This window comes from Lampetra fluviatilis, chromosome 40, assembly GCF_964198595.1.
Source record: "Lampetra fluviatilis chromosome 40, kcLamFluv1.1, whole genome shotgun sequence".
Classification (NCBI taxonomy): domain Eukaryota; kingdom Metazoa; phylum Chordata; class Hyperoartia; order Petromyzontiformes; family Petromyzontidae; genus Lampetra; species Lampetra fluviatilis.
The window spans coordinates 6,665,007-6,692,576 of NC_136314.1; the positions used below are offsets into that span (position 1 = coordinate 6,665,007).

At 50.2% G+C, this 27,570-nt stretch overlaps 1 protein-coding gene across 1 annotated transcript; it reads right to left on the reverse strand.

Moving 5' to 3' along the window:
* Positions 1-5,296: 5,296 nt before the first annotated feature.
* LOC144946256 (fibroleukin-like) lies at positions 5,297-27,214 on the reverse strand. Its single transcript, XM_078875150.1, has 5 exons — positions 27,139-27,214; positions 23,854-23,928; positions 15,417-15,595; positions 12,515-12,841; positions 5,297-5,806 (listed from the first exon to the last, which is right to left on the reverse strand). The coding sequence occupies exons 1-5, from the start codon at positions 27,212-27,214 to the stop codon at positions 5,297-5,299; spliced, it is 1,167 nt and encodes a 388-aa protein (XP_078731276.1).
* Positions 27,215-27,570: the final 356 nt, after the last annotated feature.

Below are 27,570 nucleotides of genomic sequence, written 5' to 3' on the forward strand. Positions count from 1 at the left end.
AGCGGCCCCCAAACTTCTTGGCACCAGGGGACCGGTTTCGTGGAAGACAATTTTTTCACGGACCGGGGGTGGGGGGGGTCATCATTGGGTCTTTCCCCCTTTTCAAAGAAGCTCCCCAGCGACGTTTGTTTTTTAACTCATTGTAGCTACTAGGGGTTAGAGCTTGTGGGCTTACCACAACTGTGGCTGAGACAAGTGCGCAGTGCGGGAAAGAGGCGCGGACGGAAGTGGTCAATAAGACAATGGGGGCGGCCCACGCCAGGGGTCGCAACCGGGTACCCGATACCCGTACCCTACCCGATACCTGGCTACCCGTACCCGGCTGGGTGCGGGTACCCGTTTGCGACCCTGGTGCGGCCGGGTACGGGTACGGGTAGGCCGTGAGTCACTGGTGAGTAACCGTTTGTCACACATTTCGGGTAGGGTACGGGTAGGGAACGGGTACTCGTACCCGACCGGGTACGGGTACCCATTTGCGACCCTGGTGCGGCCGGGTACGGGTAAGGAATCAAAACCCGTTTGCGACCTCTGGCCCACGCGCGGACTCACCACTCTCACCTCCTGCTGCTGTGTGGCCCGGTTTATAACAGGCCACGGACCGGTAGCGGTCCGTGGCCCGGGGGTTGGGGACCCCTGGTCTAGCGGGACTCTCTCTCGAGGGGCTCTCCTCCAGAGCTCCGTCCAGTGCAGGCCCTTCTGCCAGCAGTGGCTGGGAGCAGACAAATGCAGGGCTGCACCTTTACCTTTTGCTCAATTGAGAGCGATACGGAAGAGGGCGAGCATGGCAGTGGTAATCTTGTGTGGTTGGTTTGAACTCGTAGGGACTGTTATTGTGACACGACGCAGTGTTGTCGTCTGCTCGTGATTCGTAAAACTTGAAAACCATGAAGGATTTTGTAAATGATGTCGCCGCCTTTCATTAAAATGCTGCTGAGTAAATGGTTGTTACTTTTCAATGAAAACTTGTTTTTGCACGCGACAATAATAACTTTGGCAAATGTTTATCAGTCAAATGAAAATGTAAAAAAGGAACATGTATAGCTTCATATGGAGCAAGGATACAAATATCTAATTTCTCATGGGGCAAGTGGAGGCACAACGACTGACACAATGCACTGTTCGCAGACCATCACGTGACCTGAGTTTGATTCCCAGGCACGGCAAACATCGGTGGCGAGTGATACATGAACCGATCCTGTGCACCCCCCCTCCCCAATTTCGTATCAACCCGCACTGATCAACACGGTGAAGTATGGTCAAACAACCCCACAGCTCACATACAGTGGGGGAGACTGATTTTGATAAAAACGTGTAGCAAACAAAAAAGTAGAATGTTAGTTCGTAAACTGTCCCCAATTCCAACTGCGCCGTTGCCATCTTACGAGACGACAACATCCATGATGCAATCTCACAGAGAGCAACGCTTCACACAACAGGCTGCAGAAGCGGCAGAGGTCGCAAACGGGTTTTGATTCCTTACCCGTACTCGGCCGCACCAGGGTCGCAAACGGGTACCCGTACCCGGCCGTACCCTACCCGTACCCGCCCGGGTACGGGTAGGGTACGGGTATCGGGTACCTGATTGCGACCTCTGGGATGAAGCCATGTTGCAGGCGCGGGTGGGTTGATTCTAGGAACTTGAATTGTGAGAAGAGACAAGACGTTGGGAAATGAGTGACAAACGGTTACTCACCAGTGACTCACGGCCTACCCGTACCCGGTCGCACCAGGGTCGCAAACTGGTACCCGTACCCGGCCGGGTACGGGTAGCCGGGTATCGGGTAGGGTACGGGTATCGGGTACCCGGTTGCGACCTCTGAGAAGGGGGCAGGGGCGATGGGGCGGGTCAAAGGGCAATTTAAAAAATTCCTTCAAGTGCCCTCGTTCTCCTGTCCCCCAAACTCCGCTATGAGATTGTTATCGCTCCGCAGTCAAGCTGTGATGTTTTAACTCTGGCAGCTGCCACACAGACAAATGAAGCCTACGAAACTAAATTGACTGCAATGGGTGTTTTTGTTGTTGTTGTTGTGTAGTCATTCGGTGACCGTGCTGAGACCAGTAACTGTGACCGCGTCCGTCCAGTGCTCGCTGAGCTGCATTGGCTGCTGGTTGCCGAACGAATAATTCGTCATCAGGTCGCACTCGTTACACGCGCAAAGTGCTCGCCACAAATGAACCACAGTAACTTGTGTGAGCTCGGCAAGGTGCGTAAATCATCACGCGAACTCCGGTCATCCTTGCAGCAGCGGATTTTGGCTCGTCGTCGAACAAAGACGGTCACCATCTGCAACCGTCTGGAACACTCTTGCTTCCGATATTAGGAAGCCGCTGGAACTGTGCACTTTCAAATCATCGAGATTGAAAACTCAATTCTTTAGAACTGCTTTTAACACGCTTTCTATTAACTCGCTCTGTCTGTTGTTGTTGTCGCATAGCTTCCAAATGCAGAATCGCCAAATGATGTGTTTCATACTTGATTTGAAGCTTTCGTGTCTTGCAGGAATTACCAGGCTCTCATAGGGCCATTCGACCTTCTTCTTTCCCTCGGTCCCTTCGGGGTGGATTCATTGACATGCTAATTTCTCTGCGCCACCAGCAGCCACCAGCAGACCCACCTCTCTCTCTGCCCAACCCCCACCCCGCCCCCCTCTCTCTATTTAAGGCCTCGACACAGAGGCATTGGGTCTCTGTGTGTCTATGTTGTGTGTCTCTCTCTGCTTGTGTCTGTCTGTGTGTCTATGTTGTGTGTGTCTCTCTCTGTCTCTTTGTTTTCTCTCTCTGCTTGTGTGTCTGTCTGTGTGTCTATGTTGTGTGTGTCTCTCTCTGTGTGTCTCTGTGTTGTCTCTCTCTGCTTGTGTGTCTGCCTGTGTGTCTATGTTGTGTCTCTGTGTGTCTATGTTGTGTGTTTCTCTCTGTGTGTCTGTGTTGTCTCTCTCTGCTTGTGTGTCTGTCTGTGTGTCTCCGTGTCTGTGTTTTGTCTCTCAAATTTAGCTATACCTGCTGACGACTGCCTGTGTTGCAAACGAAACGTCGTCCTCTATAATTGAATTTCCTTTCTTTCTACGTGACTTCACCGAAAGAACCAAAGGGTGATGTGTTTCATTTTGAGACCATCAATCCGTTACGCTTGAACCCAGTTTATCCGCGGGCATCAGCTTCAACCCGGATTCAAACCCAGGCCCTCAGCGTTGCCGGCTCGACACTCTACCCTCTGAGCTTTGTGGCCTCCCCGTAGATCCATATATATTTGTAAAGAAATTGCATCTTTTTTAAAAAATCCTTTATATTAAGTTCACTTGCTTGCTTGCTTAGGACCGTGCAAATCTTTCGGTCGTTTTTTAACCCACTTCCCGTGATCCAATCGAGCTGACATTTTCCACACAGACTCGTTGTGCGTGACAATTAATTTTCGTGAAAAATTTTTTCCAAAATTTTACAGTTTTTAGGACAAAAATATTATATTTAATTACCAATTGCTTAATGCTGCCATGCAATCATCTGACCCATAGGTGGCAGCCATCTCAATCCAGAGGACGAGAGGACTCTAGCCGCCACGCATATAAAGGATTTATAGTGAAAAACTTTGTTTTTACGGGTTATACTTGTTATGAGTGTTTGAAGACGACTCAGACTTGAAAACATGGACGAGTACAAAATGTTTAATGTCCCACTGCATCAGAATTCTGCAACGGTAGAGTTGCTCCGGTAATGAACGATATTCTGCCGTCAGCCTCTGTAATTGTCGTGTCGTTCTACATCAGCCAACACGCGGCGTTTCCGCTAAACGTTTTGCTTTACAAATCCCACGGAAGCAGTGCTTAAAATACAAAACACGTGAATTCTCAAGCCGATAAGTGTCCCGTCCGCTGAGCTGTGTCAAGGAGCATGAACCAGCATCACGGCGAACTCCGCTTATCCTCGCAGCAGCAGCAGCAGCAGCGGCGGCTTTTGTGTGGCTATCGAACAATGTGACCGGTGCTGTGTACTGGACTTAAAAAAAATTAACCCGTAAAAACAAAGTTTTTCACTATAAATCCTTTATATGCGTGGCATCGGTTTTATTTTATTATTCATTTCTGTTTTTCTTGAGTAAGAGTTTCATTTTTATCACATTGGTATTTTAAATTAAATATTAAAAAAAAAAATTTCCTAAAAAGTGGAAAATTTTGGAAAAAAAATTTCACGAAAATAAATTGTCACGCACAACGAGTCTGTGTGCAAAATGTCAGCTCGATTCGATCACGGGAAGTGGGTTAAAAAACGACCGAAAGATTTGCACGGTCGTAAGCGCGCAAGCAAGCAAGCAAGTGAACTTAATATAAAGGATTTAAAAAAGAAAAGTCCTCTATCGCAGAGAGCTTCCCTGAGCCTGCTGAGCATGCTTTAAAGGATACAATTGCCGATGAATGTCCCCGCATGTGCTACACAACCAACATATTTGAAAATGCACGCTTGCAATGGAACGACACCAGCAATAAATAAATCCATACAAACAGATCACCGGCCAACGCAGCCTTCACCGTTCTGCCATGACGCCTGCGGCTTCAAAGTCTCCAACCAGCAGTCCCCCCCCCCCCACCTCCGTATCCTAAAGCAACAGCCGCCATTCGCCACGAAGTGACGGTGATGTCGCCACGGCGCTTGTGCCAGGCCAGGTGCCCGTGGTGAGGCCACGTGAAGTGTCGAAGGCTCACTGCTGACAGGAGGTCACGGAACAGACCCAGGTGGTGCCATGTGTCAACTGACTAAGATGACTGGCAGCTGTAAGCCCCTTACTGTGCCGACTTGCTCCGTTCTAGCCGCCCGGCGCTCCGCTCATTGTGAATGTCACTCCTCTGCTCTCCACGTTGTTGTTGGAGTACGACTGCCTCCGTAGATTTTTGTGCAGTTCTCCTATAAGGCGGTGGATGTTCCTGAAGAACAACGCGTTACGGAAAAATCGCGTTGTACTAATTAATATATTGTAGGGTAAAGCACGGTCCACGATGACACGTGAGATGCGTACGCAGGCCGAACAAATGTTTGAGGCGCGTGGGTAGCATCTAGAAACATCCAGCAGCATCCCGCTGTCTCGTGCGATGATGCTACGCCGAGGCAGCCGATTCCTACTCGCGTGACACAGCTCCGATCGCTCGATCGCGTTCCACCCGATTCGGCAGCCCACGTCACGAAAAACAAAAATTGTGTTCCCTAACACGTCCGTCGCAGCGCGTCCAATTCCCGTCGCGAAACAAAAACCCCAAACGTGCTTCGCGACGGGAGACCGGAACGGCACCCGGCCCCCGCTCCCCCGCTCTCAGAAATCCGCCGGCCTCGTCTTCATCTCCACGAACTTGAAGGTGTACTTGCGCCCCGAGCGGTAGTCGCTCAGCAGGTACCACGTGCCCCAGAAGATGCCGTCGGTGATGGCTCCGCGGTACCGGCCACCCCGGTAGTAGCGGCCGTTGAGGTTGGCGGCGAAGCAGGCGTCGAACCACCAGCCGGCGGCGTAGTAGGCGGCGCAGCTGCCCGCCGCGTACGCGTCATGGTCGCGGTCCGGCGTCGAGAAGGGCCGCCCGTCGTGGCTGTAGCCGCGCCGGTAGGTGAGGGCGTTGCCGGCGTCGCCCCGGTAGGCGCGCGCCGTCAGGCGGTAGCGCTCGCGCTCGGGCGCCACGCGGAAGCGAGCGTAGAGAGCGTGGCGGCGCACGCCGTGCCAGTCCTCGAGCTCGACGCGCAGGCTCGCTCCGCCGGCGCCGGTACCATCGCCGGTGCCATCGCCACCGCCGCCACCGTCACCGCCGGCGCCATCGAGGCGTCTCGCACGGCGCTGGCGGGTCGGGGTGGGGGCACAAAGAACGGCGATGGTCAATCAGTCACGGTCAGTCGTTATCTGACGTGCCGACATCGCCCTCGATAGAGTCGGCTTCGGTGCACTTTGCAGCGTAACAGGAACGGTACAGGGCCATGGAACAACACAATGATGACTGTGACCATGATGATGACTGTGACCATGGTGATGACTGTGACCATGGTGATGACAGTGGCCATGGTGATGACTGTGACCATGGTGATGACTGTGACCATGGTGATGACTGTGACCATGGTGATGACTGCGACCATGGTGATGACTGCGACCATGATGATGACTGTGACCATTGTGATGACTGTGACCATGGTGATGACTGTGACCATGGTGATGACTGTGACCATGGTGATGACTGTGACCATGATGATGACTGTGACCATGATGATGACTGTGACCATTGTGATGACTGTGACCATGGTGATGACTGTGACCATGATGATGACTGTGACCATGATGATGACTGTGACCATTGTGATGACTGACCATGGTGATGACTGTGACCATGGTGATGACTGTGACCATGGTGATGACTGTGACCATGATGATGACTGCCCATTGTGATGACTGTGACCATGATGATGACTGTGCCCATTGTGATGACTGTGACCATGGTGATGACTGTGACCATGGTGATGACTGTGACCATGGTGATGACTGTGACCATGGTGATGACTGTGACCATGGTGATGACAGTGACCATGGTGATGACTGTGACCATGGTGATGACTGTGACCATGGTGATGACTGCGACCATGGTGATGACTGCGACCATGATGATGACTGCGACCATTGTGATGACTGTGACCATGGTGATGACTGTGACCATGGTGATGACTGTGACCATGGTGATGACTGTGACCATGATGATGACTGCCCATTGTGATGACTGTGACCATGATGATGACTGTGACCATGGTGATGACTGTGACCATGGTGATGACTGTGACCATGGTGATGACTGTGACCATGGTGATGACTGTGACCATGGTGATGACTGTGACCATGGTGATGACAGTGGCCATGGTGATGACTGTGACCATGGTGATGACTGTGACCATGGTGATGACTGTGACCATGGTGATGACTGTGACCATGGTGATGACAGTGGCCATGGTGATGACTGTGACCATGGTGATGACTGTGACCATGGTGATGACTGTGACCATGGTGATGACTGTGACCATGGTGATGACAGTGGCCATGGTGATGACTGTGACCATGGTGATGACTGTGACCATGGTGATGACTGTGACCATGGTGATGACTGTGACCATGGTGATGACTGTGACCATGGTGATGACTGTGACCATGGTGATGACAGTGGCCATGGTGATGACTGTGACCATGGTGATGACTGTGACCATGATGATGACTGCCCATTGTGATGACTGTGACCATGATGATGACTGTGCCCATTGTGATGACTGTGACCATGGTGATGACTGTGACCATGGTGATGACTGTGACCATGGTGATGACTGTGACCATGGTGATGACAGTGACCATGGTGATGACTGTGACCATGGTGATGACTGTGACCATGGTGATGACTGCGACCATGGTGATGACTGCGACCATGATGATGACTGCGACCATTGTGATGACTGTGACCATGGTGATGACTGTGACCATGGTGATGACTGTGACCATGGTGATGACTGTGACCATGATGATGACTGCCCATTGTGATGACTGTGACCATGATGATGACTGTGACCATGGTGATGACTGTGACCATGGTGATGACTGTGACCATGGTGATGACTGTGACCATGGTGATGACTGTGACCATGGTGATGACTGTGACCATGGTGATGACAGTGGCCATGGTGATGACTGTGACCATGGTGATGACTGTGACCATGGTGATGACTGTGACCATGGTGATGACTGTGACCATGGTGATGACAGTGGCCATGGTGATGACTGTGACCATGGTGATGACTGTGACCATGGTGATGACTGTGACCATGGTGATGACTGTGACCATGGTGATGACAGTGGCCATGGTGATGACTGTGACCATGGTGATGACTGTGACCATGGTGATGACTGTGACCATGGTGATGACTGTGACCATGGTGATGACTGTGACCATGGTGATGACTGTGACCATGGTGATGACTGTGACCATGGTGATGACAGTGGCCATGGTGATGACTGTGACCATGGTGATGACTGTGACCATGGTGATGACTGTGACCATGGTGATGACAGTGACCATGGTGATGACAGTGGCCATGGTGATGACTGTGACCATGGTGATGACTGTGACCATGGTGATGACTGACCATGGTGATGACTGTGACCATGGTGATGACAGTGGCCATGGTGATGACTGTGACCATGGTGATGACTGTGACCATGGTGATGACTGTGACCATGGTGATGACTGTGACCATGGTGATGACAGTGGCCATGGTGATGACTGTGACCATGGTGATGACTGTGACCATGGTGATGACTGTGACCATGGTGATGACTGTGACCATGGTGATGACAGTGGCCATGGTGATGACTGTGACCATGGTGATGACTGTGACCATGGTGATGACTGTGACCATGGTGATGACTGTCACCATGGTGATGACTGTGACCATGGTGATGACTGTGACCATGGTGATGACTGTGACCATGGTGATGACTGATTATGGTGATGACTGTGACCATGGTGATGACTGTGACCATGGTGATGACTGTGACCATGGTGATGACTGTGACCATGGTGATGACAGTGGCCATGGTGATGACTGTGACCATGGTGATGACTGTGACCATGGTGATGACTGTGACCATGGTGATGACTGTCACCATGGTGATGACTGTGACCATGGTGATGACTGTGACCATGGTGATGACTGTGACCATGGTGATGACTGTGACCATGGTGATGACTGTGATTATGGTGATGACTGTGACCATGGTGATGACTGTGACCATGGTGATGACTGTGACCATGGTGATGACTGTGACCATGGTGATGACAGTGGCCATGGTGATGACTGTGACCATGGTGATGACTGTGACCATGGTGATGACTGTGACCATGGTGATGACTGTGACCATGGTGATGACAGTGGCCATGGTGATGACTGTGACCATGGTGATGACTGTGACCATGGTGATGACTGTGACCATGGTGATGACTGTCACCATGGTGATGACTGTGACCATGGTGATGACTGTGACCATGGTGATGACTGTGACCATGGTGATGACTGTGATTATGGTGATGACTGTGACCATGGTGATGACTGTGACCATGGTGATGACTGTGACCAGGTGATGACTGTGACCATGGTGATGACAGTGGCCATGGTGATGACTGTGACCATGGTGATGACTGTGACCATGGTGATGACTGTGACCATGGTGATGACTGTCACCATGGTGATGACTGTGACCATGGTGATGACTGTGACCATGGTGATGACTGTGACCATGGTGATGACTGTGACCATGGTGATGACTGTGATTATGGTGATGACTGTGACCATGGTGATGACTGTGACCATGGTGATGACTGTGACCATGGTGATGACTGTGACCATGGTGATGACTGTGACCATGGTGATGACTGTGACCATGGTGATGACTGTGACCATGGTGATGACTGTGACCATGGTGATGACTGTGATTATGGTGATGACTGTGACCATGGTGATGACTGTGACCATGGTGATGACTGTGACCATGGTGATGACTGTGACCATGGTGATGACAGTGGCCATGGTGATGACTGTGACCATGGTGATGACTGTGACCATGGTGATGATTGTGACCATGGTGATGACTGTCACCATGGTGATGACTGTGACCATGGTGATGACTGTGACCATGGTGATGACTGTGACCATGGTGATGACTGTGACCATGGTGATGACTGTGATTATGGTGATGACTGTGACCATGGTGATGACTGTGACCATGGTGATGACTGTGACCATGGTGATGACTGTGACCATGGTGATGACAGTGGCCATGGTGATGACTGTGACCATGGTGATGACTGTGACCATGGTGATGACTGTGACCATGGTGATGACAGTGGCCATGGTGATGACTGTGACCATGGTGATGACTGTGACCATGGTGATGACTGTGCCCATGGTGATGACTGTGACCATGGTGATGACTGTGACCATGGTGATGACTGTGACCATGGTGATGACTGTGACCATGGTGATGACAGTGGCCATGGTGATGACTGTGACCATGGTGATGACTGTGACCATGGTGATGAATGTGACCATGGTGATGACAGTGGCCATGGTGATGACTGTGACCATGGTGATGACTGTGACCATGGTGATGACTGTCACCATGGTGATGACTGTGACCATGGTGATGACTGTGACCATGGTGATGACTGCGACCATGGTGATGACTGTGACCATGGTGATGACTGTGACCATGGTGATGACAGTGGCCATGGTGATGACTGTGACCATGGTGATGACTGTGACCATGGTGATGACTGTGACCATGGTGATGACAGTGGCCATGGTGATGACTGTGACCATGGTGATGACTGTGACCATGGTGATGACTGTGACCATGGTGATGACTGTGCCCATGGTGATGACTGTGACCATGGTGATGACAGTGACCATGATGATGACTGTGACCATGGTGATGACAGTGACCATGGTGATGACTGTGACCATGGTGATGACTGTGACCATGGTGATGACTGTGACCATGGTGATGACTGTGACCATGGTGATGACTGTGACCATGGTGATGACTCACCCGTCAAAGGGACAAGTGGGAGTCTGCACTGTGCATGATGGGACCCGAATAAAAAAAAATGTATGGGTGCCCCACCGTGTATCGTGCAGTCTCCAACTATTATCTCCCAGGCCTCGATAGCTGTTTGCTGTGAAATTGTACGTTTTGTCTGCTTTTTTTTCTCAAAGCCACAGTGTTTTTGACGAACGTGTTGAGTTTGCATCGCCTGTGCAAGCAGGATATATCACCGAATGCTCTGCTATGGTGGCTCTCTGCTGTGCATTCGGGCGTTCCAAGCTCCAAAGTTTAGTTTCATCGGAGATCGGAGCCCGATGAAACTCAAAGATCCACCGGGCGTCTGCTCAAGAGCGCAATGAAGCGGTTGAACGCGATGACGCGATGTGTCCTTGTGTAATCCACCGATGCACGTGAAAGTGGATGGGCGGGCGGGCGAGCAAGCGGGCGGGCAGATGGACGGACAGACGCACACGTGTGTGGGCTGCCGGTTGGTATATACACGCAGTCCCGGAGATACGAAGGTCCGACTTACGAATATCCGCACTTACGAAAGAACCTCCATCAGTTTAAATTTCGATTTAAAGCTTTCGTGACTGCAGGGATTCATCTTGGTTCTTTCGGTAAAGTCACGTAGAAGGGAAGTAATAAAATAATAAAAATAAAACATAATAAAATAATTCTGACGACGTTTCGGCTGCTTGCGTTGTGGCCGAAACGTCGTGAGAATTATTTTATTATGTTTTATTTTTATTATTTTATTATAATAAAACATAATAAAATAATTCTGACGACGTTTCGGCTGCTTGCGTTGTGGCCGAAACGTCGTGAGAATTATTTTATTATGTTTTATTTTCATTATTTTATTACTTTCCTTCTACGTGACTTTACCGAAAGAACCAAGATAAACCGCCATCAGGTTTGGTCGTGCTTACGAACCGAACCGCGGAGCTATTTTGTTTGACGGAGTGATCCTCCGCGAGCATCTGGCTGGGACTCATTACACCCCTTCCAACAAGCGATCAAGATAAGTGAAAACAAAGCAGATTTTTTTATTTTCATTGTTACTTTTTTATTGTTATATTTACTATACAGCATTTATTGCAGTGTTACAAACAAATCTGCAATATTTCTGATTTACGAGTTTAACGCTTCACTTTTTTTATTGAACCATAACACATTTTATAAACACTTACCATACGTGTGCACTCCACGGTACAATTAAATATCGAGTTCCGACTTATGAACCGTTCGTAAGTCGGGGACTGCCGGTGTCTATATATACAGTGATACCTCGCTAAACGTCGTTAATTCGTTCCAGAAGATAGGACTTATACCGAAAATGACGTATTCCAAACGAATATTTCCCATAAATAAAGGGAAAGGAAAGAATCTGTTCCGGAGTATAAGAAATTATATTTTATATGGCATATTATACATTCATTGGGTAGTATAAAATAATTTAGACACAACTTATTACTAAAATGCATAAATAAATTAAAATAAATTGAAATAAAAAATTTATTTAGCATCACTTTACGTTGCTGAGAGGAGTTGCTAGCCTACGAGGATGGTGGTGAGGAAGGGGAGGAGGAGGAAATGTTATTTTTTGGAAGGAGAGTCCCCTTCCATTAAAACTTCAGGAAGCTGAAATTCTGGGGGGTTTTTCTCTTTTCCGTCTTTTTTCTTGACTTGGACCTGGTTGAGGCTCACCAGGTTTGAGTTTTACTAAAAACCTGTCCATTGAAGTTTGTTTTTGCCTTCTTCTAAGAATATTCCTGAAGTGTGACATTGTCTGGTCATTCCACACAATACTGTTACAACGGCTTGTTAGAGCCGTAGCAGTATTGTGTACACGGGTACTGTATGCAGTGACTCATCCCGACCCATACAAGTTCTAGCCAACGCGTCGTATCCCAAGCAAGACGTCGTATACCAAGACATTTTTTTCTCGTCAAAACACGACGTATACCAAATTCGACGTATTCCAACGCGGTCGTATACCGAGGTATGACTGTACATTTTTAAAAGCGCGACCGCTCTTACCGCCGCGCCGTGCCTCGCCAGGTGAGCGCCGGCAGGGCCCCAGGTGAGCTCGTGCAAGCGGTCGTTCCCCAGCCAGTGCTCCCCGCTCGGCACGCCGAAGCCGCGCTTGTACTCGCCCCACGTGCGGTTGAAGTCGACGGCGCCGCTCTGCCGTCGCTGGAACACCGTCCAGCCACCGCCGTCTGTCCCCATGTCGCAGAAGGCCTGCGTGTGCGCGCACGCGTGTGTGCGCACGTGTGTGTGTGTGCGTGCGTGTGTGTGCGCGTGTGCACGTGTGTATGGGGGAGCGGTGGTGTAGCAGTTAGCGCGTTGCGCTATGAACCCGGCGACACGGGTTCGATTCCCGCTCACGGCCAACACCAGTGACGATTATCTGAACTGGTCCCGTGCCTCCCCTAGGTCGACTCAGCCTCAAATGAGTACCTGGGTGCGGTGTGTATAAACATCGCCACTGGGGAGACAAAGGCGGTCGGGCGTGGTGCTGGCCACCCACCCCCTCGTGTACCGTTTCGGTCTTCATAGGTGCTCGCTAACAGCACTTGCCCCTACAGTCTGTTAAGACTATATGGGGGATCTTTGTCTTTATGTTTGTTGTGTGTATGGGAGAGCGGTGGTGTCGCGGTTAGCACGCTGCGCTACGAAACCCGCAACCCGAGTTCGATTCCCGCTCACAGCCAACACCAGTGACAAATATTTGAAATGGTCCGAGGCCTCCTTTAGGTCGATTCAGCATCAACTGAGTACCTGGTGCGGTGTGTAAACATCGCCGCTGGGGAGACAAAGGCGGTCAGGCGTGGTGCTGGCCACGTATACACTCGTGAAGGCTGGCACCTCTGCTCTGAATCCCTGCAGTCACGAAAGCTTTACATCGAAGCTTAGTGACTTCTCTGTTTTCCACTGCTGTCGGTTTTTTATTGTTTGATATAACTCGCTGACCCACGCCCCCTCGTTGGACACCTGTGAAAAAAGAGCTTCAAAGCTCATCGGATTCCTCCTCCAGTCCAAACAAAGACTCCCCATTCCGATTCATCCGTGGGCTTCCATCGGACACCGTGATGCAATCTAAAAGTCAGCAGACGGCACGGACGGTTGGAATTTCACGTCTTGACTTTCGAGCAAACATCTGACGGAGTCGCCGGGGCCAGATCAGAGGGTCCGGCCCATGCGGCGTTTCAAGGTTCAAGTTTAGAAAAGTTTATCTTTGGGTCCTCTCTGTGTTATTTTTGGAAACTTGGCATCGCAGCTCGCCACGGTCGGTCGCGAAGCTGCTGAAACTCGCGATTGTGCGTGGCATTTCAGACGTTCTACGAAATATTTCATCACAGGGTGCGTTTAAAAACTAAACTGGAAAAGCAATTTTTTTTTATTTTATTTTACCAGGTAAGGGCCCCACTGAGCTACGTAACTATTTTCCAGAAGCGACCCTGGCCATCACGAATGATCGTCACGTGGAAATGTAGAGCAGCCAAATACTCTGAACGCGTGGTGTTGATTCTAAATGTGGAGGGGAAAAGCCGGAGGACCCGGAGAAAAATCCACGCGACCACGGGGAGAGAAACACCGCAAACTCCAAATATACAGCAGCAGCAGGCACCAGGATCGGGATCGAACCCACGACCTCCTGCATACCAGGCGAGGTAGTTAACATCTCCTAGCCACCGTGGCGCCCCACTTTTAAAACAAGATTTGATCATACGTCAAAGGTGATCTCCTGCTGCTCAAATAAGCAGTGAGGCATTGGTGCTCATCTCCTAGGTATAGCCCTGCAAAGCTAATGGTGGGAATTCCACATTCCTATGACGGGGTCGAATATCTCCACAGGAGACAAACCATTTGACTCCCCCCACAATAGCACTGCTGTACTCATTCGATTGATCCCGGAGGGATGTTTGAATGCATATTGAACATCTTTCCCATCGTACGTAGCCAACCTTGCTAATCGGAGGTGCGGGGGAAGAAGTGATGGGCCAAATCAACCCCCACCCCCCCCCCCCCTAACCAGGATACGACCCGACAACATTTTTCGATCGCGAGCTGCTCTCGGCCTTGTCTAAGACGTGCACGCAATGCATGATGGGAGTCGTGCCTTTTCCGTTTGTGAGCAGCACCTCTACGCTCTGTGGAACCAAGTTGCTCTTCCAGCCTGCCCTGGTGCATTCTCCTGCTGACAACATTTTCTCATCGATGGCTTTGAATCCTACTGCTTTGTGTTCTGGCTCTTAGCAACACCGTCCGTCTGTCTCCCTCTCTTTTTTTTTACGATCAGTGGAAACAAGAAGATGCTCGGTGTATTCGGCACTTTGCCTCGTTCATCATTTCGTATTTTTTAAAAATAATAACTTTGCTTTATGTAAACCCCCACCTCTCGCTCCCTCTCTCGCTCACTCTCTCGCTCTCTCTCTCGCTCACTCTCTCGCTCACTCTCTCGCTCACTCTCTCTCGCTCTCTCTCTCGCTCACTCTCTCTCGCTCACTCTCTCGCTCACTCTCTCTCGCTCACTCTCTCTCGCTCACTCTCTCGCTCACTCTCTCTCGCTCACTCTCTCGCTCACTCTCTCTCGCTCACTCTCTCGCTCACTCTCTCTCGCTCACTCTCTCGCTCACTCTCTCTCGCTCACTCTCTCGCTCACTCTCTCGCTCACTCTTTCGCTCACTCTCTCGCTCACTCTTTCGCTCACTCTCTCGCTCACTCTCTCGCTCACTCTCTCTCGCTCACTCTCTCGCTCTCTCTCTCGCTCTCTCTCTCGCTCACTCTCTCGCTCTCTCCCTCTCTGTGCGACTGTCTGTCTGCGATGGGAGGGAAACGTAACCTCGAATGGCTCCCGAGACGCTGCGGGCTGGATGGTGTAGATGCCATCGTCGGTGATTCCCTGCTTGAAAATCTCGGCGCAGTCCTGGGGGAAGCCTCCATCGAAGTAATCCGCGTCTTCGCCTGCAACGAGCAGCAGGGCCGGGTAGGGTCGGGGGGGGGGGGGCAGCCACAGGTGTCAAGAGGTCCGTGGATCCGGCAGCGCACGTGGTTTCACCAGTTGATGGTGCCCAACATGTATGTATAGTTTTAAACAAGTTTGTCAATCATGCTACACACGTCACCCTTCTGTTGCTCTATATAAGAACGGGAGACAGAGCAGAGCCCTCACCATTCTGGCGAATTACCCGATGATGCTGGATGCAATCACCAGCGAAACGTCGTACTCAAATTGTAAATGTTGTGGTTTCACGCTTCAACACACCGGTGGGCTAAAGCAGTGAACTAATTTGTCTTTTGTCAACGTGACACTTTTTTACTGATTGGCTGTGTCGGGTGGTGGAGGGTTACGACACATTTATAAATAATAACGCGATCTAAACCCAAAAACGTTGATTATGAATTGTCAATCATGGTTGATGATTTAAAAGTATAATATCGAAATGAAGGGCGATCCGGACAGCAGCAGAAAAGCGCATCCAAAAGCGAGCGGCAATGCGGTGACCGCCGCCGTTGTTTGATGGCCAGCCAGAAGCCACTGCGAGGAGTGCACGTGATGTTTTGATGTTACAGCCAAGAGCTGTGGATGCCACCGTCACCGCCTCGCTAGCAACGCGTTAGACCCGGCGCCAGATCCCGCAGCAGCAGCTGTTTGCACAGTGGACACGCAGAGACCCACTCGCACAGAGACCCACACACTCGCACAGAGACCCACACACTCACACAGAGACCCACTCAATCATACAGAGACTCACACACTCACACAGAGACTCACTCACATAGAGACCCACACACTCACACAGAGACCCACACACTCACACAGAGACCCACACACTCACACAGAGACTCACTCACACGGAGACCCACACACTCACACAGAGACTCACTCACACGGAGACACACACACTCACACGGAGACCCACACACTCACGCAGAGACCCACACACTCACACAGAGACCCACACACTCACACAGAGACTCACTCACATAGAGACCCACACACTCACACAGAGACTCACACACTCACACAGAGACTCACTCACATAGAGACCCACACACTCACACAGAGACCCACACACTCACACAGAGACTCACTCACATAGAGACCCACACACTCACACAGAGACTCACACACTCACACAGAGACTCACTCACATAGAGACCCACACACTCACACAGAGACCCACACACTCACACAGAGACCCACACACTCGCACAGAGACCCGCACACACGGAGACTCACACACTCACACGGAGACTCACACACTCACCCATATACTCACAGGGAGACCGATAAACTCACAGAAACTCACACAGATACATAGACTCACAGAGAGACCCATAGACTCACAGAGAAACCCATAGGCTCACACAGAGACCCATAGATCTGGCCTCCAACGCCGTTCTGGGTGCCAGTGCCTCTCCCGACATCCTGCACCACGCGTGACACCCACCCAGCGCAGCTGCTTTTTCGCAGCTGCTTTCGGCGAAAGTGGCTGCCCTCTGACAATGAGTGAACACTGCTGCCGAGGGTATTTGGCCTACTCTTCCATGCTGGACACGTGTCCTGGAAGGGTCGGCAGAAGCCACACTTAACCCCACCGCTCATAACCCGCCGATCAACTGTCTGCGGCGTGCCAATTAATACGGTGACATCGTCATCGTCATTATCATCAGACGTGGTTAATCCACTGCTGCATGAAGGCCACCTCTCACCTGCACACGCAAACAAATTTCCTCGCTCGGATGTCCGGTAGGTTTCTATTCCATCCCTCGGCTTCCACTCTGTTGTTAGTCTTGACCATCTGTGATCATCGTCCCTTCGAGCAAACGCGTCCTGCCCAAGCCCGACATACGGGCGCCACGGTGGTGAGATGTTAACTACCTCGCCTGGTATACAGGGGATCGTGGGTTCGATCCCGACCCTGACGCCTGCTGCTGTATATTTGGAGTTTGCGTCTCTCTCTCTCATCATCACGGTGGCTAGGAGATGTTAACTACCTCGCCTGGTACACAGGAGGTCGTAGGTTCCATCTCGTCCCTGACGCCTGCTGTGTATTTGGAGTTTCATGATTCTCTATCCGTGGTCGCGTGGGTATGTCTCCGGTTCCTTCGGTTTTACTCTGCACGTTTAGAATCAGCATTCGTTTAAGAGTATTCGGCTGGTGTAAATGTCCTGCCCAAGCCCGACATACGGGCGCCACGGTGGTGAGATGTTAACTACCTCGCCTGGTATACAGGGGATCGTGGGTTCGATCCCGACCCTGACGCCTGCTGCTGTATATTTGGAGTTTGCGTGTCTCTCTCTCATCATCATCACGGTGGCTAGAAGATGTTAACTACCTCACCTGGTATACAGGAGATCGTGGGTTCGATCCCGACCCTGACGCCTGCTGCTGTATATTTGGAGTTTGCGTCTCTCTCTCTCATCATCACGGTGGCTAGGAGATGTTAACTACCTCGCCTGGTACACAGGAGGTCGTAGGTTCCATCTCGTCCCTGACGCCTGCTGTGTATTTGGAGTTTGCATGATTCTCTATCCGTGGTCGCGTGGGTATGTCTCCGGTTCCTTCGGTTTTGCTCTGCACGTTTAGAATCAGCATTCGTTTAAGAGTATTCGACTGCTGTAAATGTCCACGTGATGATGATGATAAGGGGCCGTTCATAAATGACGTCACCCGATTTTGGACAATTTTTGACCCCCCCCCCCCCTCGTCACACGGCGTCACAAAAAGTCAGACCCCCCCTCCCTCAAATATGACGTCACAAAGCTCTGCCCCCCCCCCTCCAAACCATAAAACATGTTTCAAATCACTTTCAACTATTGTCATTGTAGTGCGTATTTAATGTGGCGCTGCACTCTGATGTTGTAGGAGAAAACATTTATTAAGAAGTCTATTTAATTAAGTAGAACGTGTTGTCTATGTTTATTTAAAGTTGCGCATTTTGATGTGACGTCACATTTCTCGAACCCCCCCCCCCCCTCGTCACACATCGTCACAAATGTCTGACCCCCCGCCCCCCTAGGTGCGTGACGTCATTTATGGACGGCCCCTAAGCCGTTTCGTTGATCAGCTATCATTTGTGATGGCCAGGGTCGCTTCTGATAAAAAAAAAGAGCCACACAGCTGAGTGGAACCTTACATCTGGAGAAATAAAAAGTATTTTACGTTAAAATAGTTTTAGATAAAAAAAAGTTTTAACTAAATTAAGAAGTAATAATAAAAATAATAAAAACTTTAAGAAATAAATTAGAAAAATCTATCAATTTATAATAATCATGATTTACTTTTTGGTTCTTTCGGTAAAGTCACGTAGAAAGAAAATGTATTAAATATAAAGTACGACGTTTCGATTAAACGTTTCGATTAAACGTCGTACTCTATTAGTTCATTAATTAATTTCTACGTGACTTTACCGAAAGAACCAAAGAGTATATTCTTGGTTCTTTCGGTAAAGTCACGTAGAAGGGAAATAATAAAATAATAAAAATAAAACATAATAAAATAATTATCACGACGTTTCAGCCACAACACAAGCGTTGTAGCCGAAACGTCGTGATAATTATTTTATTATGTTTTATTTGTATTATTGTATTAGCCGAAACGTCGTGATAATTATTTTATTATGTTTTATTTTTATTATTTTATTATTTCCCTTCTACGTGACTTTACCGAAAGAACCAAGAAGATGAATCCCTGCAGTCACGAAAGCTTTAAATCAAAAATTAACCAAAGAGTAATTCCTGCAGTCACGAAAACTTCAAATAAAATATGATTTAACAAAATTAAAAAAACACAAATTATAACAAAAAATTCCAACGCTTATAATTTACAAAAAATAAATTATCCGACGAAAAAAACCTCTCTCTGTCTCTCTCTCTCTCTGCTTTGCAACGCGGTGGGACCGCACCTCGCCTCGAGTGCCCGTCTCGTGCACGCGCGCGCTGCTCCCCCACGCTCCTAGCGGGCACGCGCCGGCTCGCTGGGCACAGCGGCGCGTCTCTTGGCGCAGAGCCACGAAACTCGGAGTTGTTTATCGCCGCTGTCCAGACAGCGCGCCGCCACCGCTACCGCTACCACCACTACAGCTACCACCACAGCCACCACCACAGCCACCACCACCACCACCACAGCCCCCACCACAACCATCACCACAGCCACCACCACCACTGCCACCACCACCACAGCCACCACCACCACCACAACCACCATAACAGCCACCACCACCACAGCCACCACAGCCACCACCACAACCACCACCACAGCCACCACCACCACAGCCACCACCACCACAACCACCACAACAGCCACCACCACCACAGCCACCACAACCACCACAACAGCCACCACAGCCACCACCACCACAACCACCATAGCCACCACCACAGCCAACACCACCACAGCCAACACCACCACAACCACCACAACCACCACCACAGCCACCACCACCACAACCACCACAGCCACCACCACCACCACAACCACCACAACAGCCACCACCACCACAGCCACCACCACCACAACCACCATAGCCACCACAACCACCACCACAGCCACCACCACAGCCAACACCACCACCACAACCAACACCACCACAACCACCACAACAGCCACCACCACCACAGCCAACACCACCACAACCACCACAACAGCCACCACCACCACAACCACCACAGCCACCACCACCACAAACACCACAACCACCACAGCCACCACCACCACAAATACCACCACCACAGCCAACACCACAGCCACCACAACCACCACAACCATAACCACCACAACCACCACCACCACCACAGCCACCACCACCACAACCACCGCCGCTGGCACTGTGCGCCGTGACCCCCCTGCTGCGCCTTCTGCCTCCCCCCACGTGGACAGAGTTCCGCTTCGCACCGACAACAACACGGACACGACGACGCCTCTCCCGGTGCCAGGGGACCCGCTCGGGTTGACGTCTTCTCCAAGCGCTTTCATTTCACTCCGATTTTCTACTTCACTTCTTGTTTTTATTTCACCAGGTCGAGCCTCCGCTGAGCTACAGAGCCCTTCTTGAGATGCGAACCAGGTCATCACAAATTATGAGCTTTAACGAAGTGGCTTATCAACATCACGTGGGAATGTATGGCAGCGGAATTACTCTGAATTGCGTGTTGATACTAAATGTGGAGGGGAACAAAACGGAAGACTCGGAGAAAAATCCACACGACCACCGGGGAGGCATGCAAACTCCAAAATATACAGCAGCAGGCGTCAGCGTCAGGATCGAACCCACGACCTCCTGTGTACCAGGCGAAGGGTTCAACATCTCCTAGCCACCGTGATGATGATGAGATAGAGAGACGCAAACTCCAAATATACAGCAGCAGGCGTCAGCGTCAGGATCGAACCCACGACCTCCTGTGTACCAGGCAAAGGATTTAACATCTCCTAGCCACCGTGATGATGATAACGATGAGATAGAGAGACGCAAACTCCAAATAAACAGCAGCAGGCGTCAGGGTCGGGATCGAACCCACGACCTCCTGCATAGCAGGCGAAGGATTTGACATCTAGCCACCGTGATGATGATGAGATAGAGAGACGCAAACTCCAAATATACAGCAGCTTGCGTCAGGGTCGGGATCGAACCCACGAACCTCCTGCACACCAGGCGAGGGAGTTAACATCTCCTAGCCACCGTGATGATGATGATGAGATAGAAACACGCAAACTCCAAATATACAGCAGCAGGCGTCAGGGTCGGGATCGAACCCACGACCTCCTGCATACCGATGAAGGATTTAACATCTCCTAGCCACCGTGATGATGATGAGATAAAGAGACGCAAACTCCAAATATACAGCAGCAGGCGTCAGGGTCGGGATCGAACCCACGACCTCCTGCATACCAGGCGAAGGATGTCACATCTCTTAGCCACCGTGATGATGATGATGATGAGATAGAGAGACGCAAACTCCAAATATACAGCAGCAGGCGTCAGGATCGAAATCGAACCAACGACCTCCTGCATACCAGGCGAGGGAGTTAACATCTCGTCGCCACTGTGCCAACCCCCTTATTTTGTCCGACTGCGGATATGGGGACGCGTGGCTTTGTTTATTGAAAATCCGTTCGAGTGAGCATCAGTGACCAAACTCCCCTGATGATTCCTAATATGGACAAAACCGCCGTCATCGCTGCGTCCGGTGAGTCGGTCACATCTGCTGAAATGTATTTTCATGGTGGCTTACGCCAAGAGTGTCGCCAAGCCGCGCTTCGGGATCTGGTGGGTGGTTTCTGCACAATGCACCAAGGTCGAATGCTCTTTGTGCACGCTTTTTTTTAGTGAGGTAATGTCTCACATTAACATCGTGATAATCCCTCACATTAACATAGCCACTTCGGTGCCCCCATCGAGGAGGCCGCTCTCCTCCTATCTTACAGTAACATGCTCATTTATCACGTTAACATCACTAGCCCCGGCCACTTCTTTATGACCCTTGGGCTACACCCATTTCAAACCTTTTAAAATAGTCTGCAGCAGACCATGCTTTCCCACCTGATGACGGACGCTTGTGTTGCGCCCGAAACGTCGTGATTTATTTTATTTTCTACCTACGTGACTTTCCCGAAAGAACCAAAGTGCATAGATTCCTGCAGTCACGAAAGCTTCAAATCAAGATTAATGTCATCAATTAGAGATTTGATCAAAAATATAAATATTTCTGAAATGGCCGTTGTAACATTCTCGTAAGATCGTATTGACCGCTGAGCGATTGGCTAGAGGACGCACACAAATACACGTACTGCCCTTTCTGCCAATCCACTGCTGGATGGGATGCCTCCCAATGCCGTGAAGATGAAGCAGGGATGATTATTGACCAAATGTTGGGACGTGAGGGTTGGTGGAGGCGGGGCGCATACATGTTTGGATTAGAGCACAGTACAACAATGTACTGTGCTGCTTCACTCACTCACTGCTGCATGTATGTTTAACTTCTTTCGCACCGTACGTAGCCAAGCGTGCTAATTGGAGGCGCGGGGGAAGGACAACACACGACACGCAAAAAACATTTCTAAAGAAATGAGTTTACAATTGCGATTTCAAAGTGCATAGCCCCAGCGGCGTCCTAATGTCGGAAGGAAGTGAGTTCCAGACGTCTAAGCACTACCCTGCTTAGCGCCTGAGATCTAAGCAAGAGGTGGGGGAGGGGGTGGGGTGCAAGACATTTGGAAAGGTGGATATGTCAAAGATTGCATACGAGGATGGATACTACCAGAATCCAGATGAAAATCTTCACTCGCATCGGACGCATCTGCAATGAAATGCGGGTGGACAATTAGCGTTCTTCATCGGGGTGGACAATTAGCGTTCTTCATCAGGGTGGACAGGCTCACGAGACGGCAACTGTCGTCAGCCCGCGTCGGGATCCGTTGTCACGTGATGTCTGCTCGATCGAGCGTCTAGGCGGTGCTTCGTTCCTGCTCTGAGCTAGTGGTGGAAATTCCACGTTGGTATGGCGGGATTGAGGGTTAGATTCTGTACTGGACAACCGCCGCTGCTGATCCCGCCTCCCCGCAGATTGGTAGGTATTTTGTCAACCCCCGGAGAGATGATGGGCTGAGTCACGCCTGCCCCCCGCACCCCCCCCCCCTCCGTTCTCCCCAGCCAGGGATTGAACTCGTGACCTTCTGATTGCGAGCCGCTCGCTCTACGGCTGAGAAGGAGCGAAGCTAAACGTGTGGTTATTTGAATGAAAGGGCTCCCTGTTTGCACTCTTCACGTTGACCTGATATGAGTCGAGTCACTTCCCGTTGTCCGAAACAAAATTGGCTCCCCTTAGAAGCCCCTACACTGGCTTCATGAACAACAACAACCACAACAACCACAACAACAGACTCAACGCGATCGTCAATACCACTTTTGGCGTCATCTGATCCAACACCATGTGAGACTAGGCTCTAAGGAAAGCTGTCTCGGGTGTGGACCAATCAACTTCAAGGACAGTGCATACATTATCAGAGTTGTGTTTTTGTTTGCATTATGACTGCAGGTATTGTGGTCTATGCAAACATGACTCCTTGTAAAAAAAGTATCAGTTTTGTTGCCAGATAGAAGGGTAAAGAACCAATTATCAACACTATGGTCGTAAAAGAAAATATATTTATAAAACAAGCGACATTAACTCCCGATGGCCACAGTCAACTCCCGATGGCACGTGGTGTTTGGCGAGAAGCTCATCCAGCAGTGGATCGACGTACCGAGCGTGCCGTCGTACTCCTCAGAGTCTGGGATGAAGCTCTCCGTTTCCTCGAGGGACTTTGGCTGGAGGCTTCCTGAGGAATGAGCCGAGAGACACGAGAGAGGGGGGATGGAGAGTGAGAGAGACTTTCTTGACTTTTAAACAACTTGTATTGCCGCCAGCAGCAACAGCACTGGAGGCGATTCCGATACGAAGTACACAAATTCACCAGCAAACAAATAACAAACATAATAAAATAAAACATAATGAAATAATTCTCACGACGTTTCGGCCACAACGCAAGCAGCCGTCCTCAGGTGAAGACCTGGTCTTCACCTGAGGACGGCTGCTTGCGTTGTGACTTTACTGAAAGAACCAAGAAGATGAATCCCTGCAGTCACGAAAGCTTTAAATCGAAAAATAACCAACACTTTAAATCAACTCGCTGTGGCCCTAAATGCGCCGCGCACATCGGTGCAGAAGACGGGGAGCTCTGCATGCAGATGTGAGCTACCAGTCGAAGGCCGTTGGACTGCGAGAAGGGCTGCGTGCAGATGCTGCACTTGTCGTAAAATATATTTTAAAAAATATTACAAATATTACATATAAAACATAGGGGGAACATAGACATGGAGTAGGGAGAGAGGGGGTCGAGAGAGGGGATAGAGAGAGAGAGGGTAGAGAGAGGGGGTAGAGAGAGAGGGTAGAGAGAGAGGGGGTAGAGAGAGAGGGGGGGGGGGTAGAGAGAGGGGGTAGAGAGAGAGGGGGTAGAGAGAGGGGGGGTAGAGAGAGAGGGGGTAGAGAGAGAGGGGTAGAGAAAAAGGGGGGGGTAGAGAGAGAGAGGGTAGAGAGAGAGGGGATAGAGAAAGAGGGGGGGGGGGGTAAAGAGAGAGGGTAGAGAGAGAGGGGGTAGAGAGAGAGGGGGGTAGAGAGAGGGGGGTAGAGAGAGAGGGGGTAGAGAGAGAGGGGGTAGAGAAAAAGGGGGGGATAGAGAGAGAGAGAGAGGGTAGAGAGAGAGGGGGTAGAGAAAGAGGGGGGGGGGTAGAGAGAGGGGGTAGAGAGAGAGGGGGTAGAGAGAGAGGGTAGAGAGAGAGGGGGTAGAGAGAGAGGGGGTAGAGAGAGAGGGGGGGTAGAGAAAAAGGGGGGGTAGAGAGAGAGAGAGGGTAGAGAGAGAGGGGGTAGAGAAAGAGGGGGGGGGGTAGAGAGAGGGGGTAGAGAGAGGGGGTAGAGAGAGGGGGTAGAGAAAGGGGGGGGGTAGAGAGAGGGGGTAGAGAGAGGGGGTAGAGAGAGAGGGGGTAGAGAGAGAGGGGGGGGTAGAGAGAGAGGGGGGGTAGAGAGAGGGGGTAGAGAGAGGGGGTAGAGAGAGGGGGTAGAGAGAGAGGGGGTAGAGAGAGAGGGGGGGGTAGAGAGAGAGGGGGGGTAGAGAGAGGGGGTAGAGAGAGGGGGTAGAGAGAGGGGGTAGAGAGAGGGGGTAGAGAGAGAGGGGGTAGAGAGATAGGGGGGGTAGAGAGAGAGGGGGGGTAGAGAGAGGGGGTAGAGAGAGGGGGTAGAGAGAGGGGTAGAGAGAGAGGGAAGGGGTAAAGAAAGCAGAGCATGAAATCTTTCATTTAAAAAGGGGTGGGGGGGTTACATGAAGCAAAGCATTGGAAAAAAACGAAATGATGAACGAAGCAAAGTGCCGACTACACCGAGCATCATCTTGTTTCCTCTGATCGTAAAAGAGAGAGAGCGAGGGGGAGAGAGAGAGCGAGGGAGGGTCGCCGTGAGAGTGTAAACGCAGCATCCCAACACCCGATAACCGTCGTCAGTTGATCCCCGAAATTTCGTGGCTTCAACTTTTTAAATCCTTTATATTAAGTTCACTTGCTTGCGCGCTTACGACCGTGCAAATCTTTCGGTCGTTTTTTAACCCACTTCCCGTGATCCAATCGAGCTGACATTTTGCACACAGACTCGTTGTGCGTGACAATTAATTTTCGTGAAATTTTTTTCCAAAATTTTACACTTTTTAGGAAAAAAATAATTATATTTAATTACCAATTGCTTAATGGTGGCAGGCAATCATCTGACCCATAGGTGGCAGCCATCTCAAGCCAGAGGACGAGAGGACTCTAGCCGCCCGTTTCAAAGACCAATGTCCTTATATACGACTTTCCTTATATTTAATTTAAAATACCAATGTGAAAAAAATTAAACTCTTACTCAAGAAAAACAGAAATGAATAATAAAATAAAACCGATGCCACGCATATGAAGGATTTATAGTGAAAAACTTTGTTTTTACGGGTTAATTTTTTTTCCCACCAGGTGAGGCCCCACTGAGCTGTGTAGTAGCTCTTTGTGTCAGAAGCGACCTGGCGATCACAGATGAAAGCCCAACTAAGTGGCTCGTCATCATCATCATCATCACGTGGAGATTTATAGCAGCCGAATAACTCTGAACGCGTGACGTTGATTCTAAATGTGGAGAGAGTAACCGGAAGACCCAGAGAAAAATCCACGCGACCACGGGTAGAGAGACACGCAAACTCCAAATATACACCAAGCGTCAGGGTCGGGATCGAACCCACGACCTCCTGTAGACCAGGCGAGGTAGTTAACATCTCCTAGCCACCGTGATGATGATGAGAGAGAGACGCAAACTCCAAATATACAGCAAGCGTCAGGGTCGGGATCGAACGCATGACCTCCTGTAGACCAGGCGAGGTAGTTAATATCTCCTAGCCACCGTTATGATGATGAGAGAGACACAAAAACTCCAAATATACAGCAGGCATCGTCAGGGTCGGGATCGAACCCACGTCTCCTGCGTACCAGGCGAGGTAGTTAACATCTCCTAGCCACCGTGATGATGATGAGAGACACGCAAACTCCAAATATACAGCAGCAGGCGTCACGGTCGCAGATGTCCAGATGATGGGTACGGACACGATACAATGTGGATTCATATTCAGCATCTAAATACAACGACATCTCAACACACTGAGAGAGAGAGGGAGAGGCGGGGAGTAGAGAGGAATTTCTTGAACCTAAACAGGGGCAAGGAGTGAGAGGTAGGGGAGTGCGTGGAGGGGAGTAGAGTGAGATGAGAGGGGATAGGTAGGAGAGTGCGTGGAGGGGAGTGGAGTGAGTTGAGAGGGGAGGGGCAGGAGAGTGCGTGGAGGGGAGTAGAGTGAGATGAGATGGGAGAGGTAGGAGAGTGTGTGGATGATCTTGGTGACACTGCGATCTTGGGAGTGACCGGGGTTTGGATTAGGAGCGAGTGGAGGGATCGAGGCGAGATGCATTCCTCCGAACGCGCTTACCGCTCAGCAGAGGCTTGGGCCCACCGCTCACCACTCGTGCCACCGAATTGAGAAGGAGGATGAGTGAAAGCTTCATCGTGACTTTCTCCAGAGCTTCTACGAGACAAAAACAAAGATCCCCCGGTGAGCCTTGACCAGACTATATTCAGGTGGAACCGTCACAGCACGACTGCTGTGACCGTTCCACCTGAAGACGGAAGCTTGTGTTGCCTCCGAAACGTCGTGATTTTATTATTTGGTTCTTTCGGTTAAGTCACGTCTAAAGATAAAATAATAAATTAAATTAAATATTATTTAATTGTATTTATTATTTTATCTTTAGACGTATAATAAATTAAATTAAATATTATTTAATTTAATTTATTATTTTATCTTTAGACGTGACTTAACCGAAAGAACCAAATAATAATTCCTGCAGTCACGAAAGTTCTA